Genomic DNA, 14,079 nt, shown 5'->3' on the forward strand with positions numbered 1-14,079 from the left:
ACAATAAGGGCTATGGTGAAAATCTAGAGTGCCCACAGGAGTCTAGAACAGGCTTCTGCTTAAATCTGTTCAAATAACAGCATGAGGAACAACTGATGGGTGGAGTACCTGCAGTCACAGCTCATTGCCCCATGGAAGAATGGAAATCTTACAAGTGCCAGCTTTGGGGAGGATCTGGGAGGGACCATGCATTGCCTTTCATAGGATTCTTACAAGCTTGAAGGGCTCTAAAATATGCTGTTGGGGCTGTGTGTAATTGTCTTCCAATTGCCCCTGTGGTCTTGTGCTCTTCCCTGGACACATAGCCAGTGAGGATCTTCCTCTTTGGCATCTCTATTTCCCCAGGGTCCCAGATCCTGAGAAAGAATCCCCAAAACCTCCGGCCAACAAGCACAGCCTCGCCACCTGCTGTCTACAATGCTTTCCATTCTAAGGCAAACCTTGTTTGCCAAATGGGCTGTTCCAGGATTGCATCCTGTTTGTTTCCAAACAGCAGAAGCAGAGCTGAGTGAGGGATTAGGCATCAGCAGCTATCTATGCAAGTAACAGGCCCAGCTCTTCTCTGCAGTAGCAATAGGCACACCCAGGCCATACGCCAAGAGGGCCAAGGCCAGCCACCAGGGTCACCCATGAGTCTGAGAACATAAGCATCAGCAGTAAAGGTGACTTGAAACCAGGTTGGAGGGCTATTTGGGAGACGGTGCATAAGAGAAGATATGGAACAAGGATCTCAGTGTTATCTCCAAACATCTGGAAGTCCCATTTGTGAGAAATGTATGTGTATGTTCACAGGCTCAAGCACAATTAGGACCAGTGAAGAGGCAATTTGAGGCAGTAATTTTTACTACGTATAAAGAATAATTTACATACAGTGAAAGATGTCCCACAATGAACTTGGCTGCCTCCTAAGACAGTGAACTCTCCTGTCAGGGAAGGTGGGCAAATAAGGTACAGAAAACTTCTGGGCTGGGGATATAGCTCAGATGGTAAAGTGCTTGCCTCGCATGCACAAGGCCCTGGGTTCAATCCCCAGTACCACCACCAAAAAAAAAAAAAAAAAAAGATGTTCAGTTACAGAAAACTTCTGGGTGAATAAGGGGTTTGACAACTACAAGAATTGCAACTTTCAAAGACCTTCATCTCTGAGCTTTCTTGAGACCCATGTTATTTATTACTACTGCAATCATATTGATAGCCACAAGGTGGCGACCAAGCCACACCTTCCACATCATGGAGGGCTTCCTAGCCTCTAATGGGAACACAAAACACCCCCATCTCCATCATCAAACAAAACCACCTAAACAACTGTGGTCTATAGTGGTCACAAGACTATAAATCAAGTCCTAATGGAGATATAGTCCCCAGTACAACCCAGGGGGCTGCAAGTCAAATAAGTAGTAATTTTTCTTGAGAGATTTATTATCTTTTTTTTGTTTTAATTTTCTAGTGCAGAAAAACATGCATACAGCAAAATGTACAAATCATAAGTACATCAATCAATGAATTTTCATAAGCAAAGCACACCTGTATAACCAGCACTCAGCTCCAGAAAGGAAATGCAACCAGGATCCTCAAAGCCCCTTGAGGCTTCTTCTAGTCACTCCTCCCCCACCCAGTCAAGAGTAAGATATGTTCTGACTTCTAGCACCATCCATCAGTTTTGCTTTTTCTTCAGCTGTGCATACATGAACTCGTGCTGTCAGATTCCTTTCGGTCTCCTCTCTCTAACACTTGCCGATTTTGCATTGTGGTTCATATTCTGCTGTGAGCACTGCATGGTGTAAATACACCACAATTCTTTCCTCCATTCTGCAGTGGGTGGCATCTGAGTTATGTCCACATAGCTTATGGGCTATTGAATATAATACTGCTCTGAATATCTGGTTCATTTCTTTCTTTCTTTTTTTTTTTTTTTTTTGGTACTGAGAATTGATCCCAGGGATGCTTAACCATTGGGCCACATCCCAGTCTTTTTTTTTTTTTTTTTTTTTTTTGAGATAGGGTCTTGCTAAATTACTTAGGGCCTCACTGAGTTGCTGAGGCTACCTCTCAACTTGTGATCCTCCTGCCTCAGCCTCCAAAGCCACTGGAATTACAGGCATGTACCACCACGTCCAGATACCTGGTACATTTCTTCTGCAGGCTGATGAGCACATTTCTGTTGGGTGTGGAAGTGTGAGTTCACATAGATATGACCAGCTTGCAGCTTCGGCAACATCAGTAGAAACTACTGAGCAGATTTCCAAAGCAATTGCAACCATTTGACTAACAACATATGAGTGTTTTGGTGGCTCCCTAACCACACCAGATTTTTCTGATTTGTTAAATTTTGATGGAGGCAAAGTGGTGCTGAAGAAGACATCGCTGAATTCCTCTAGGCCCTCAAGGGGTGGTGTGTCTAGGCAGCACTAAAGGCAGGTGGGAAGCAGAAAGCAGAAAAGATCATCCCACCAGCTGGTCCCAGGAGCCCATGAGCAGAGAAGGTTCTCATGCTTGTACTCAGAATGAAGGGACACTCCCACGTGGCCTCATGTGTGTCTGGAGCTTTTCTAAGTGTCAGGGATAAAGAAGAGAAAAGACAAGACAACATCTCTGCTCTATTGAAGCCAATGTCCTGCAGGGTGGGGGACAGAGTAAATACATACATGTCGAGGGATAAAAAGTTCTACAAGAAAAAAATAGCACGGGGCAAGAGGATGCAGAGGAGAGATACTATTTTATATGAATGGTTAGATGAGGCCCTGTGAAACCTTTGCACAGAAACCAGAAGGAAGTGAGGGAACGAACCATAGAGAAATAAAGTTCCAGAAACAGTTAATTGTTCAGCAAAAAGGCCCTGGGGGGAGGGAGGGCATACTTTCAAGGAAGAAGCTAGTGGGAGGAAGAGGGGTAGGAAGGCAGTGAGAGAATCAGGGGATGTGGCTGTGTGGGACCTGCCCCCACTGCTGTTCAAAATCAACCCCAAAGCCAGCCCACAAAGACAGTCACAGAAAGGGTTGGAGTTGGCGATGCAGCTTAGTGGCAGAGCCCATGATTAGCACCCCTAGGCCCTGGGTTCAATCCCCAGCACAATAAATAGATAAGTAAGTAGTTGGGGTTTTTAAGATTTGAGGTGTTTGTTTTATACAAAAATGGGTTCTTGAATATATTAAAACAGATTTCTTCCTGGGCACAGCAGCACACACCTATAATACCAGCAGCTTGGGAGGCTGAGGTAGGAGGATTGCAAGTTCAAGGCCAGCCTCAGGAACAAACTGAGACCATCTCAACATGAAAAATAAGAAGGGATGGGGATGTGTCTCAGTGGTAGAGCAACCCTGGATTCAATATCTAGTAGCGCGCGCGCGCACACACACACACACACACACACACACACACACAAAGCCAGCTAGTCAATATTTCAGGCTTTTGCAGGCTGGGTATCTCTTTCACAACTTATTAGGGGAAGGCCTCTGAACCAGGGAAGCCAATGGTGTGACTCAGTCTAAGGACACTGGCCTGAGAATGGGAGAGATCACTGGTGTAAGCCCGAGAGTCCAAAACCACAAAGTCCTAATACTCAAGGGCAGAGAAAGAGGGTTGTCCCAGCTGCAAGAGAAAGAGCAAATTCACCTTTCTTGTATTTTGTTCTATCCAGACCTTCGGCCAATTGAATGGTACCTGCCAATGTTACCGCTGTTGACCGATGACGAGACCTTGCTTCCCCAATGTTGAAGTATAACACTAGAGAAGCACACTGAGGCAAGGTCAGAGTAGAAATTAGACGTTTATTAAAGGACAGCAGAAAAGACTTCTCCCAGAGGAAGAAGGGGACCCAAGAGGTGGAATCCGTGAAAGTGTGGTTGTTTTACCTTTTTATAGTTTTGGTGATGGAATGTAAGGGGGAAGGGTTGGGACACAGGTAATCTGGGCAGGAAGGACTTCATTAACACTTCTTTGGGATAGGCTATCTTCAAATCTGCTGGGGCTGTTCCCTGGGTTCCATTAACATTTCTTTGGGGTGGACTTTGGCCTACGGCCTTTCCATTCCATGAGTTGTCCTGCGTTTCCCGGAATCATTGTCAGCATGGCCTCCATTTTAGATTTCACTCGGTATTAGACCCGATTTACCTAACTACACTGACTACCTAACTTTAAATCTGGCTTCACCGAAACTGGGTGAGAGCGAATCTTCCTTATTCAATACACTGATTCCAATGTCCATTTCTTGTAGAAACACTCTCACAGACACACCCAAATAGTGCTTTACCAGTGATCTAGGTATCCCTTAATTCAGTCAGGTTGACACCTAAAGTTAGTCTTCTCAGATGCCATGATCTCCCAAGATCCATTCATGATGACAGCTGCTGGGATGCTAGATTTTTCTCAGACGTAAGAAAGTAGAATCATTCAGAATACAGTTTACACCCATTTCAGAAAACAAGGTGATTTGAAAATCTCTTTGGCTTCCAGCTAACTTGTGTAAGAAAGAGTACGCACTGGATTGAAACCCACAAAATCATTATGGACCTGAGACTATCTTTTACAATCTGGGTCATTAGGAATTTGAGGTGAATAATAGTCTTTGGGATGAGATGAGATTAACACGTCATTAATCTCATCCGATTAATCCTGACAGATTCCAGCAGTTACCTGCATGTTTTTAAAATGAGCAGTGATGGAATGCTCTTTATCAACTGCAATTGTAGATATTTAAAGAAATAAGCTCCTGTGTTGCAATCACTCCTCCTTGATTTGTTCTTCAAAATTATCAACAGTTAGATTATCAGCAGGACTCCACAGAATGTTGATGGTCTACCACTGGCTTAATGATGAGGTCCTTTTTTATTGCTAATGAGTTTTTTGGTGTTGTGTTGTTGAGAGCCACAGCCAAAGGGGCCCCAGCAAACTTCCAGCTGACTGGCTCACCAGGGCCCCGGCAAACTTCCAGCTGCCAGCTGATTGGCTCCTCTGGGGTGATGCTCATTGGGCTGTTTCCCCGCCCTTTCAGACGACGGAGCTGCTCATTGGGGGACTCTTTTGGTTCCGCACACGGGACCCAGCCAATCAGCCTCAAGAGCGGGAGGAGTGGGGGTTTTGAGAGGCTCCTGGGTAGCGGTGATGGCAGTTGGGCTCTGAGGGAATTCCTGAAGAGCTTGCAGGTATGGTGTGTGTGTTCTAAAAATAAAATTGGTTTCTGCTTGATAAGTGGCTCCTGAATTGTTCCCAGCCAGACTTCGGCATTGTGTGGGATTTTTTGTTTGCTTGTTTGTTTTGTTTTTGTTCAGAGTAACTATTCAACTCTGGGAAGGAGAGGTAAAAAGAGGATATTTGTGGGGGGCATCCTTCTTTTAGAGCAAATGAGCAAGGTGAGAGGCAGCAATACCTACTTTCCACATGTATTCTTTAAGAAGTCCTATTCCAGTTCCTTTTCAAAAGGAATGTTCAGCTAGGTGGTGGTGTATGACCACAATCCCAGGGATGCAGGAGGCTGAGAGGCAGATGATCCAAGGATCACAAATTCAAGGTCAATCTCAGCAATCTAGCAAGACTCTGCAACACAAAACATTAAATAGATGTATAGAAAGGACTTGAGGGGCTGAGGATATACTTCAGTTGGTGGAATGCTTGCCTTGCAAGCACAAAGGCCCTGTGTTCGATCCCCAGCACCAAAAAAAAAAAAAAAAAAAAAAAAGAAAGAAAGAAAGAAAGGACTGGAGATGTATGATGTAGCTCAGTGTTAAAGTGCCTCCTCCCCCCCTTCAATCCCAAGTACCATTAAAAAAAAAGTTAAAATAATTAATGTTCAGCCCCACTAGCACTATGAGGGTAGTTTTCCAGTTTACCTCTTGCAAATAATTAATTTTCACAAATTTTTAAATGTTGACAATTTGATGAGTACAAAAATAGTATAACATTGTTGAAGTCTCATCTCCCTAATTATACTCTATAAGTATTTAAAATTTGTTTTAAATCTATATTTCTTATTTATTTAATTTTAAGGTTGACCTCTACCCACCAGACTGGTGGCAGGGTTTGTTGTTGTTAAGCTTTTTTATTTTAACAGTAATAGGATTGAACCTAGGGGTGCTTTCTCACTGAGCTAAATTTGTAGCCCTTTTTATTTTGAGACAAGGTGTCCCTACATTGCTCTGGCTTCCTTGAACTTGCAAACCTCCTGCTTTAGTCTCCAAATTGTTGGGATTACAGGTGTTCCCCACCAGGCCAGATGACTGTATTAACTTGCCTCCCCCAACAATGACAACCAACAATGCTTCCAGACTCTGCCAGATGTCCCCTGCGGACAAATTCGCCCATTTTCAACTAGAGGCTGAAGAATATTGAGACTGCGTGACTCAAAAAGAGCGGGGATGCAGAAATACCTAAGACCTGTATTATCTCAGCGATAGCCTATTTTTCTTTTAGCTTCAGTGACATTGTACTCTCCTGGTTTTTTTTTTTTTTTTTTTTTTTTTTTTTTTGTGTGTGTGTGTGTGTGTGTGTGTGTGTGATTTGCAGTCACTCCTTTTCGAGTCTCCCTTCCTAGTACTCCAGGGTATAGTCACGGGACTTCTGCTCTCTACCGGAAAACTACTTTGTGCTTATCTAGCTCTGCAGTTTTAAATGGCATCTCTATTGATAAACTCACAAATGTTTATTTCTGCCATCAATAAAATGCCTTCCAAACCAAAATTTATATTTGGTTCCACAGACTCTCCAAATAGGAGAAAGAGCTCATTGCTGTGGGACAGTCCTTTAGTGCCAGGGTCCTTGGTCATGCTCCCTTTGTGAGCCACTGCAGCGAGTGCCAGATTCCAATGTACACTCCAATCTACACGCTGCCGGTACTCCAGAGAAAAGCCATGGAGGGACAGGTGCAGGAAGGCGTGGGAAGCTGATGAAGGCCGTGAAGTCCCCAAGGGACTGAACTTGGAAGGGCAGAGCGCTCGCAACACGACTCCGAGACGAAGCACAAGCTACGGACTCAAAGAAGCTGGAGAGCCAACTGTGTGCTAGACCACCACCCCCAGCCAAGTGGGCGTGAACCAATCGGTGGAGGAAATGCGCAGCCTCGTTTTAACCGACCAATCAGAGACCAGAGTGACTTATTATGACAACCTCCAGAGCCAATAAAAATGGAAGGTTCTCGTGGTCGAGAATACAGAGGGGAAGTTTATTAAAAAGCGCAAATGAGAAGACAAGTACGCGGCTAGACCACAGGATATGTTTACAGAGCCGGGTGGGAGTACTGGAGAAAAACTTGAAAGCAAGGTCACACTCCACGGACACGCGTCGCGTGCAGGGTACCCGCAAGTCACTCCCGAGTCTGGGGCTCAACGCGGGAGGGTGCGTGCTGCGCACTGACGTCACGCGCCGGCCCCGCCCCCAGCCGCCCATATAGCGTAGCTCTGGCACGCACGCACACCATTGTGTGGCTGGACTCGGCCGCCGCTGCGGTGTGAGGCGCGTGTTCGGGCCCTCGCCGTCCCCGCACCCGCACCGCGGCTACTGCCTTGCTGTCCGCCGTCCGACAGCCAGCCTTCGGGACCTCGCCCACCACGGACATGCCTCGCGTCTACATAGGACGCCTGAGCTACAACGTCCGGGAGAAGGACATCCAGCGCTTTTTCAGCGGCTATGGCCGCCTCCTCGAAGTAGACCTCAAAAATGGGTGAGTCGGGCCTGGGCGCCCGCGTTCGTGCCCAACGCCCTGGGCCTAGTGGCGGCTGGGGCTGTCCGAGAGACAAGGCGGCCAAGGCCGCGGCGCCGCGTGGCAGAGCCTCCAAGATGGCGGCGGCGCGGCGCCGCGGGTGCGCGCGGGGGTCGCGGGTGCGCGCACGTGCGCGACACCGGCTAACGACGACCCCGCCGGTGCTTGGCCCGCGCCCCCCCCCACTCAGGTACGGCTTCGTGGAGTTCGAGGACTCCCGCGACGCCGACGACGCCGTTTACGAGCTGAACGGCAAGGAGCTCTGCGGCGAGCGCGTGATCGTGGAGCACGCCCGGGGCCCGCGCCGCGATCGCGACGGCTACAGCTACGGAAGCCGCAGTGAGTCCCGCCCCCGCGCGCTCCGCGCCTTTGGGACCTGGGGGGCGGGCGCAGGCACTAGGGTGGGCGGGGTGGGGCCTCCCAGCCCGGGCAGGTGCGGGGGCCGGGAGTCGTTTGACCCCGCTGTCCCTGGGCCCCGCTGCCTCCACCCCTGCCCGGGGCAACCATGGGACACCGGAGCGCGGGGATTGGGTCTGGGTATTCGGTTTTGGCCAAGTTGGGAGGGGGGTGGCTTCTGCTGGGCCCTCCTTGACACTATCGTGGGTTCTGCCCACTTTGGAAGCAAGGGATGACTGTATTTCTCGTATGCCCCTTGCTTAATAGTCAGTGCATTAGATAGAAATGTGGAAGTTTGGGGACAGGCTGGGGTGGAGGTGGGGTAGGGGGTGGGGAAAGGGGAGGAGCTTGAGGTGTAGATCTGAAGAGTTAGTAAAGTTGGTGGGGGGCAAAGAAAATACTATTTTTAAAGTATTGTGGTATTGTACCACAGAGTAAATCTAAATAAGCTTTATGCTATACTTAAACTATTTGGGGCATGTTATTGGGAGGAGGTTGGGGGGATTTTTGGTTATGTTAAATGTTTGATGTTGAAATTGTTGCATGTTGAATTCAAACTTTTTAACAAGTCCTTGATGTTTCAATTTGAAAGTGACCAATGGGGCTGAGGCTGTGTCCACTGAGGCTAAGATGACTGCCTTTCCTGATTGGCCTTGGCTTTTCCATACATTGTGTGACCCTTGCCCTATGACCCTTTGGCTGACCTTACCGGAAGCCATGACGACAGCAGCCTTTTGCCATTAGACGCAGGGTGATGGTGAGGATTCCAAGGGTTAGACAAAACTGGTTAATCTGAACTAGGTGACTGTTACCTTGCGTGTTTTGTGGCCAAACCACCACCAAAAACCTCACACTGTGATGTAAGTACTTAGTGTAACTAGTAAAAATTTTTGTAAACTGTAGAAATGCATGTAATCAGTTAAGTTTTATATTTTACAATGTTCTGTAAAATAAAACTTAGCGAGGTAAATTGAATAAAGGAGCAGTCACTCTCTAACAGATTGTAGGAGAGGTTTAGTTGGATTTAGTCTATTTGACTTGCCCTTAATTTAATTTATGGCAAATCACAAATGTATCGAAGGTTTAGCAGTATAATAGCAAAGTCCTACTCCAGTAAATAAAAGTTGATATGTTTGTACTAACTTTCAAAAACATTATGCATCCCTATCATTGCAAAGCAACTAATTGTTCCCTTCATGTGATAAAGGTGGTGGAGGTGGATACAGCAGTCGGAGAACCTCTGGCAGAGACAAATATGGACCTCCTGTTCGTACAGAGTACAGGCTTATTGTAGAAAATCTTTCTAGTCGTTGCAGTTGGCAAGATTTAAAGGTATGTCCTATAATTTGAGTTGAGATTTGATTAATTCTTAAAAGGTAGGCCCTCTTGGTACCTTTTTTTCTGAGAACTAAAACCAGCATGCCCAGCTTGTGAGTCTGATAAGGCTTATTATTTCAGGATTTCATGCGGCAAGCAGGTGAAGTAACATATGCAGATGCTCACAAAGAACGTACAAATGAAGGTGTAATTGAATTTCGCTCCTACTCTGACATGAAGCGTGCTTTGGATAAACTGGATGGTACAGAGATAAATGGCAGGAATATTAGACTTATTGAAGATAAGCCACGAACAAGCCATAGGAGGTCTTATTCTGGAAGCAGATCTAGGTAATTTGAAAGACATGTAGTGGGCTGGAAAAGGGGTACTTGAGTCATTTTCAGTTGTTGCTTAATTGAACTTAAGATAGGTTTCATTTGGTTGTGTCTCCTTGTTCTTTTCTAGATGTTTTGTTAATGAGGTTAATTTTATAGTAAGCACTCTATTGTTGCTTCTGCTGAGTGGCACAAATATCCTTGAGCTTAATATTCATTGTTGTGTTTTACAGGTCACGTTCAAGAAGGAGGTCACGAAGTAGGAGTCGCAGGAGCAGCCGCAGTAGATCTCGAAGTGTCTCAAAAAGTCGCTCCCGGTAAATACTGTGGTATTAGGATTTTTCCCCCCTAAATATAATTAGACTTCTTCATGGAGTATGTGTATGTTCTGACCCAATAACTGAAAAAAAATCTGCCTTTTCTTGTCCAGATCCAGGTCACGGAGCAAAGGTCGATCACGTTCTCGATCAAAAGGCAGGAAATCTAGATCAAAAAGCAAATCTAAGCCCAAGTCTGATCGGGGTTCCCATTCACATTCTCGAAGCAGATCTAAGGATGAGTATGAAAAGTCCCGAAGCAGGTCTCGATCTCGGTCCCCCAAAGAAAATGGAAAAGGTGATATAAAGTCAAAATCCAGATCAAGGAGCCAGTCTCGTTCCAATTCACCCCTTCCTGTTCCACCCTCAAAGGCTCGTTCTGTGTCCCCTCCACCAAAAAGAGCTACTTCAAGATCCCGTTCTAGATCTCGCTCAAGGTCAAGGTCCAGATCAAGTTCCAGAGATTAACCCAGAACTCTACATTCTTTGCACACTATTATGGAACACTTTCCTACTTGCTTAGGCAGTTACTCTTCCATGTTTATACTTGGCCTCTTCTGCAAGAGGAATCTCCTGAGAGCAGGAGCACACAAAAATTTGATTTGTGGCCAAATTTGATGAAAAAGATGAGGTTCTAAAATGGTGGCATGAAGTCAAAGACCCTCTCCCTTCTTTGTAGAATTAAGATAACTTTGATTTTATAGCTTTTGAGCTAAAATAACTTTTGTAAAGATTAAGCTCATTTAGATTTTTTTTTTTTAAGTATTTTCAGCAGGATCTGCTGCAGGGTTTTTTTTTTTTGTTTCATTTGTTTGCTTATTTTTAAATTAACCGTTTCAAGCTTTGGATACTTAAGGCTTTAGAGGGAGAATCCAATTTTCAATTATGTTGGCTTTTTATAAAGCTTGAGTTATGTAAGATTTAAATAAAAGTTTGCTACCAAGATGATTGCCTTATTGAATAGGTCACTATCAAATTCCTTTAATGTTGATATCTGCTATTTGTGGAAACAGTGTAAATTCTACTAAAGTGTAAAACAAGGCAAGCCTCAGACCAGCAATAAATTATTCAGTTTGGATAACATTATTTTGTGCTGTTAATCAAATTTGCCAAAGTCTTTATCTGCCCCTCTAACAAGTTGGGTTAAAAATAAAAAGATATTTTGTAGTCAATCTATAACACAATTTTGCCTGAATTAATGAGTTTTTAAATAGACTGTTTTCGAACTTATGATTTGACTGGATTATTTAGGAAATAGCTTTTAGGGCTTGGGATCTTTTAGTTAGTGATCCCATGCTCTGGAGGTGGTTAATGAGATTAGTGTAGTTAAGAGTATGGTTCAGTGGTCTTTAATGTTATGTAAAAATGGAAGTAGCCTTTATCTGAATAGAAAATTAGTGTATCGTTCAAAGTGGATAGGCATATACTGCATTTTCTGCGGAAAGATAACATTTAACAGGTACTTAGCAGATCTTTTGATAAGGTCAGTTGCTTAACAGATTGTTGGCAAATAAAATTCCAGCTATCAGTCCCCTTTGTAGTTTTGTTGGGGTTATGTGGTAATTGGTTGGTTCATTCTTGTAAATTTTTATACTTCTCTGTGGTTGGTTTGAAAAATGGGCAAACTCAAAAAAAACTAATAGTACTTTATTATGAATGAAGTACAGTACTGTGTAAACCAGACTGTAATATTGCAAATTTATACTGGGTTAGCAATTAGTCCATACATTCATAAGGCTAATAAGTTGAGATTGCAGGTCAAAAGTGAGTTATCTTACATCCCTTTGTTCGGATACTTTTATGTAATTTCATTTTAAAAGTACTTATTAACATCCACTTAAGTCAAGATGTAGATGAATTGACTCAGGTTTAATACCTTCTTAGGGAGCTGTCACTGTGTAAAGGTACCAGGATTGTGACTGAGCATGATATTCTGGGATTGGTTTGAAGAATTAAAAACCCAGAGGACATTTACTAAAATGAGGCTGAGGGAAAAATTGAGTCGAGGATCTAGTTGTCAGAATAGCTGAGAGTACTTGGTAATAAGAAAAAATCTTCATCTCTAAGGAATTTAGACTTCCTGTTTAAAATCCTAACTTTGGAAATATAGTGGCCCATAAGGTTGATGCTGCTTCCAATATCTTTTCTTGATAGTTTGTTTGTTTAAATGTTTATAAGAAATGGGTTTATTTTTAAATATAAACTTCAGAATTTAAGAGAAGGAAATGGTGTCTAATTATAGTTCATTATTTTGCCTATTCAAAGAACAGAAGTAATGATTCTTAGGAATTGGCTTTGACCAAAGTTCTCTTGTTTCCAGGGAAAGAACATAAAAGCTTTTGAACCACAGCCTTTTAAAAGGATGGGGGGAACGATATTATAGTGAATTTTGGCTTTCTAAAAGTATGCAACATCTTCAGCTGGGCTTTCTGTTGTTATTGTGACATCATATGGCAAGAGGCATATTTGACGACATTGTTAAGCTGCCCCAGTAAATGGGTAATTGTATTGGTAAATGCCTGCACCCATAAAATCTTTCTAGTAATGGCAAAGACCAATTTATTAAAAATCTAATTATATATCTATAGATCCAAGTCATTGAATACAAAGTTGGCCTATTTCAGAATACAGAGTTGACTAGTGTAAAACATTTAATTCTGCTTCCCAGTGAGCAAGATCTGAGCAGCAGCAGTGTGCTGCACAATTACCAGTGGCTAGATGGAGTATTGACCTGATGGCAAAAAAGAATGAGGAACATCTTGCGTCCCCTTTCTTTTTTGATAGTGTTTCTTGATATGCCATTAGTGCCTTCATGGCCAGTTTGAGTCCTACCTACTCCAGCTTTTATGTTCCCACTCTTCCTGTGTTACCACCTTTCATCTTGGTATCTTTTTCCATTTTGTTAACGTATTTTATGTTAACTCAATAAAATGCTTACTGAGGGAAAAACTTGTTTGGAATTTATTGTGTATTACCACTTAACACCAAATTCTTGATGAGTGAGATTTTTGCATTGGAGTTGGCACTCACTAGCCATTCCTGGATAAGAAAAAGAATTGTTTCAGTTCTTCTGAAACCATTTGAGAATGTCATCTAGGGATAAAACTTTATGGAGTGGGAAGATGAAAACAATGTAAAACATAATGTATGAAAATACTTAGTACCACAATAAATGTAACTTGCTATCCTTTTTTATTTTTGACTTTGTTCTCACATAAAATTCACTCATTTTTATCTAAGTGGTTTGAACATTTTCCAGCAACTTCTCAAATAATCAAACTAAGAAACTTCAATAATTTCCTAAATTTTTAACCTAATTTCCTTAATTCTGGACTTGACACACTAAACTTTGGCAATTTATGCTGCAATACTATGTTTCCATTGCTTAACCTTGGTTTTAGAACTCTTCTCCAATTCAACTTGCTGTGATTATATTCAGTTTCAGATATGTAGCAATGGACCCTGTTATGGAATGTTTAATTTTCTTAAATTCTTTTATATAAAAGATATATGGACAGTACTTGCAGTCTAGCACATGTGAGGCCCTAGGTTTGATTCCCCAGTCCACTTAGTCACTGTTAACTGTCAGTTCAGACTTTTGTGGCCACATGTGTCCTTTGTTTTTAACAATAGTTTATTCATACCATAAGTGGTAATAGGCAACTTGTTTTTGTATAAGACATCTAATGTTCTCTGAATAGTTAACTAATATACTGATGAATGTATTTTTCAGAGCCAAGAGTTTCCACTAAATAAATTTTTTTTGGGTGGGGGGGGGCTCTAATATGTATTTTTAAACTATTTTGAACAGGTCATGAAACAGCACTATCGTTAATAGTCTTTCTGTCAGTGACCACATCTTGGATAAAGGTGTGTGTTTAATATCCCTAACAATGTGTGCTTCAATTTGCTAAAAGAACAAGTTGAGACAGTTGTACAATTGTTCTTTTAAATACTAAGTTGCTCTTATGCGGTAGTCCCAAAAACAGCACTCCCAGACCAACACTTATTAAAGGGATTAATT

The 14,079-nt window shown here is 43.1% G+C and overlaps 1 protein-coding gene and 1 non-coding gene across 2 annotated transcripts; both read left to right on the forward strand.

Moving 5' to 3' along the window:
* Window positions 1-968: 968 nt before the first annotated feature.
* Window positions 969-1,041, forward strand: Trnaa-cgc (transfer RNA alanine (anticodon CGC)). Its single transcript has one exon. It is a non-coding gene; the product is annotated as a tRNA-Ala (tRNA).
* A 6,342-nt stretch (window positions 1,042-7,383) lies between these two features.
* Srsf6 (serine and arginine rich splicing factor 6) lies at window positions 7,384-11,239 on the forward strand. Its single transcript, XM_027945192.3, has 6 exons — window positions 7,384-7,651; window positions 7,881-8,029; window positions 9,294-9,418; window positions 9,545-9,753; window positions 9,972-10,055; window positions 10,169-11,239. The coding sequence occupies exons 1-6, from the start codon at window positions 7,545-7,547 to the stop codon at window positions 10,521-10,523; spliced, it is 1,029 nt and encodes a 342-aa protein (XP_027800993.3). The 5' UTR covers window positions 7,384-7,544; the 3' UTR covers window positions 10,524-11,239.
* Window positions 11,240-14,079: the final 2,840 nt, after the last annotated feature.

The sequence above is a fragment of the Marmota flaviventris genome, chromosome 2 (assembly GCF_047511675.1).
Source record: "Marmota flaviventris isolate mMarFla1 chromosome 2, mMarFla1.hap1, whole genome shotgun sequence".
Classification (NCBI taxonomy): domain Eukaryota; kingdom Metazoa; phylum Chordata; class Mammalia; order Rodentia; family Sciuridae; genus Marmota; species Marmota flaviventris.

What these genes read in the sequence shown, in the direction of transcription:
- Srsf6 (XM_027945192.3), top strand. Translation starts at nt 7,545, where the DNA reads ATGCCTCGCGTCTACATAGGACGCCTGAGCTACAACGTCCGGGAGAAG. An exon ending in TATTCTGGAAGCAGATCTAG is followed by an intron (nt 9,754 to 9,971) that starts GTAATTTGAAAG and finishes TGTGTTTTACAG; the next exon opens with GTCACGTTCAAGAAGGAGGT. An exon ending in GTCTCAAAAAGTCGCTCCCG is followed by an intron (nt 10,056 to 10,168) that starts GTAAATACTGTG and finishes TTTCTTGTCCAG; the next exon opens with ATCCAGGTCACGGAGCAAAG.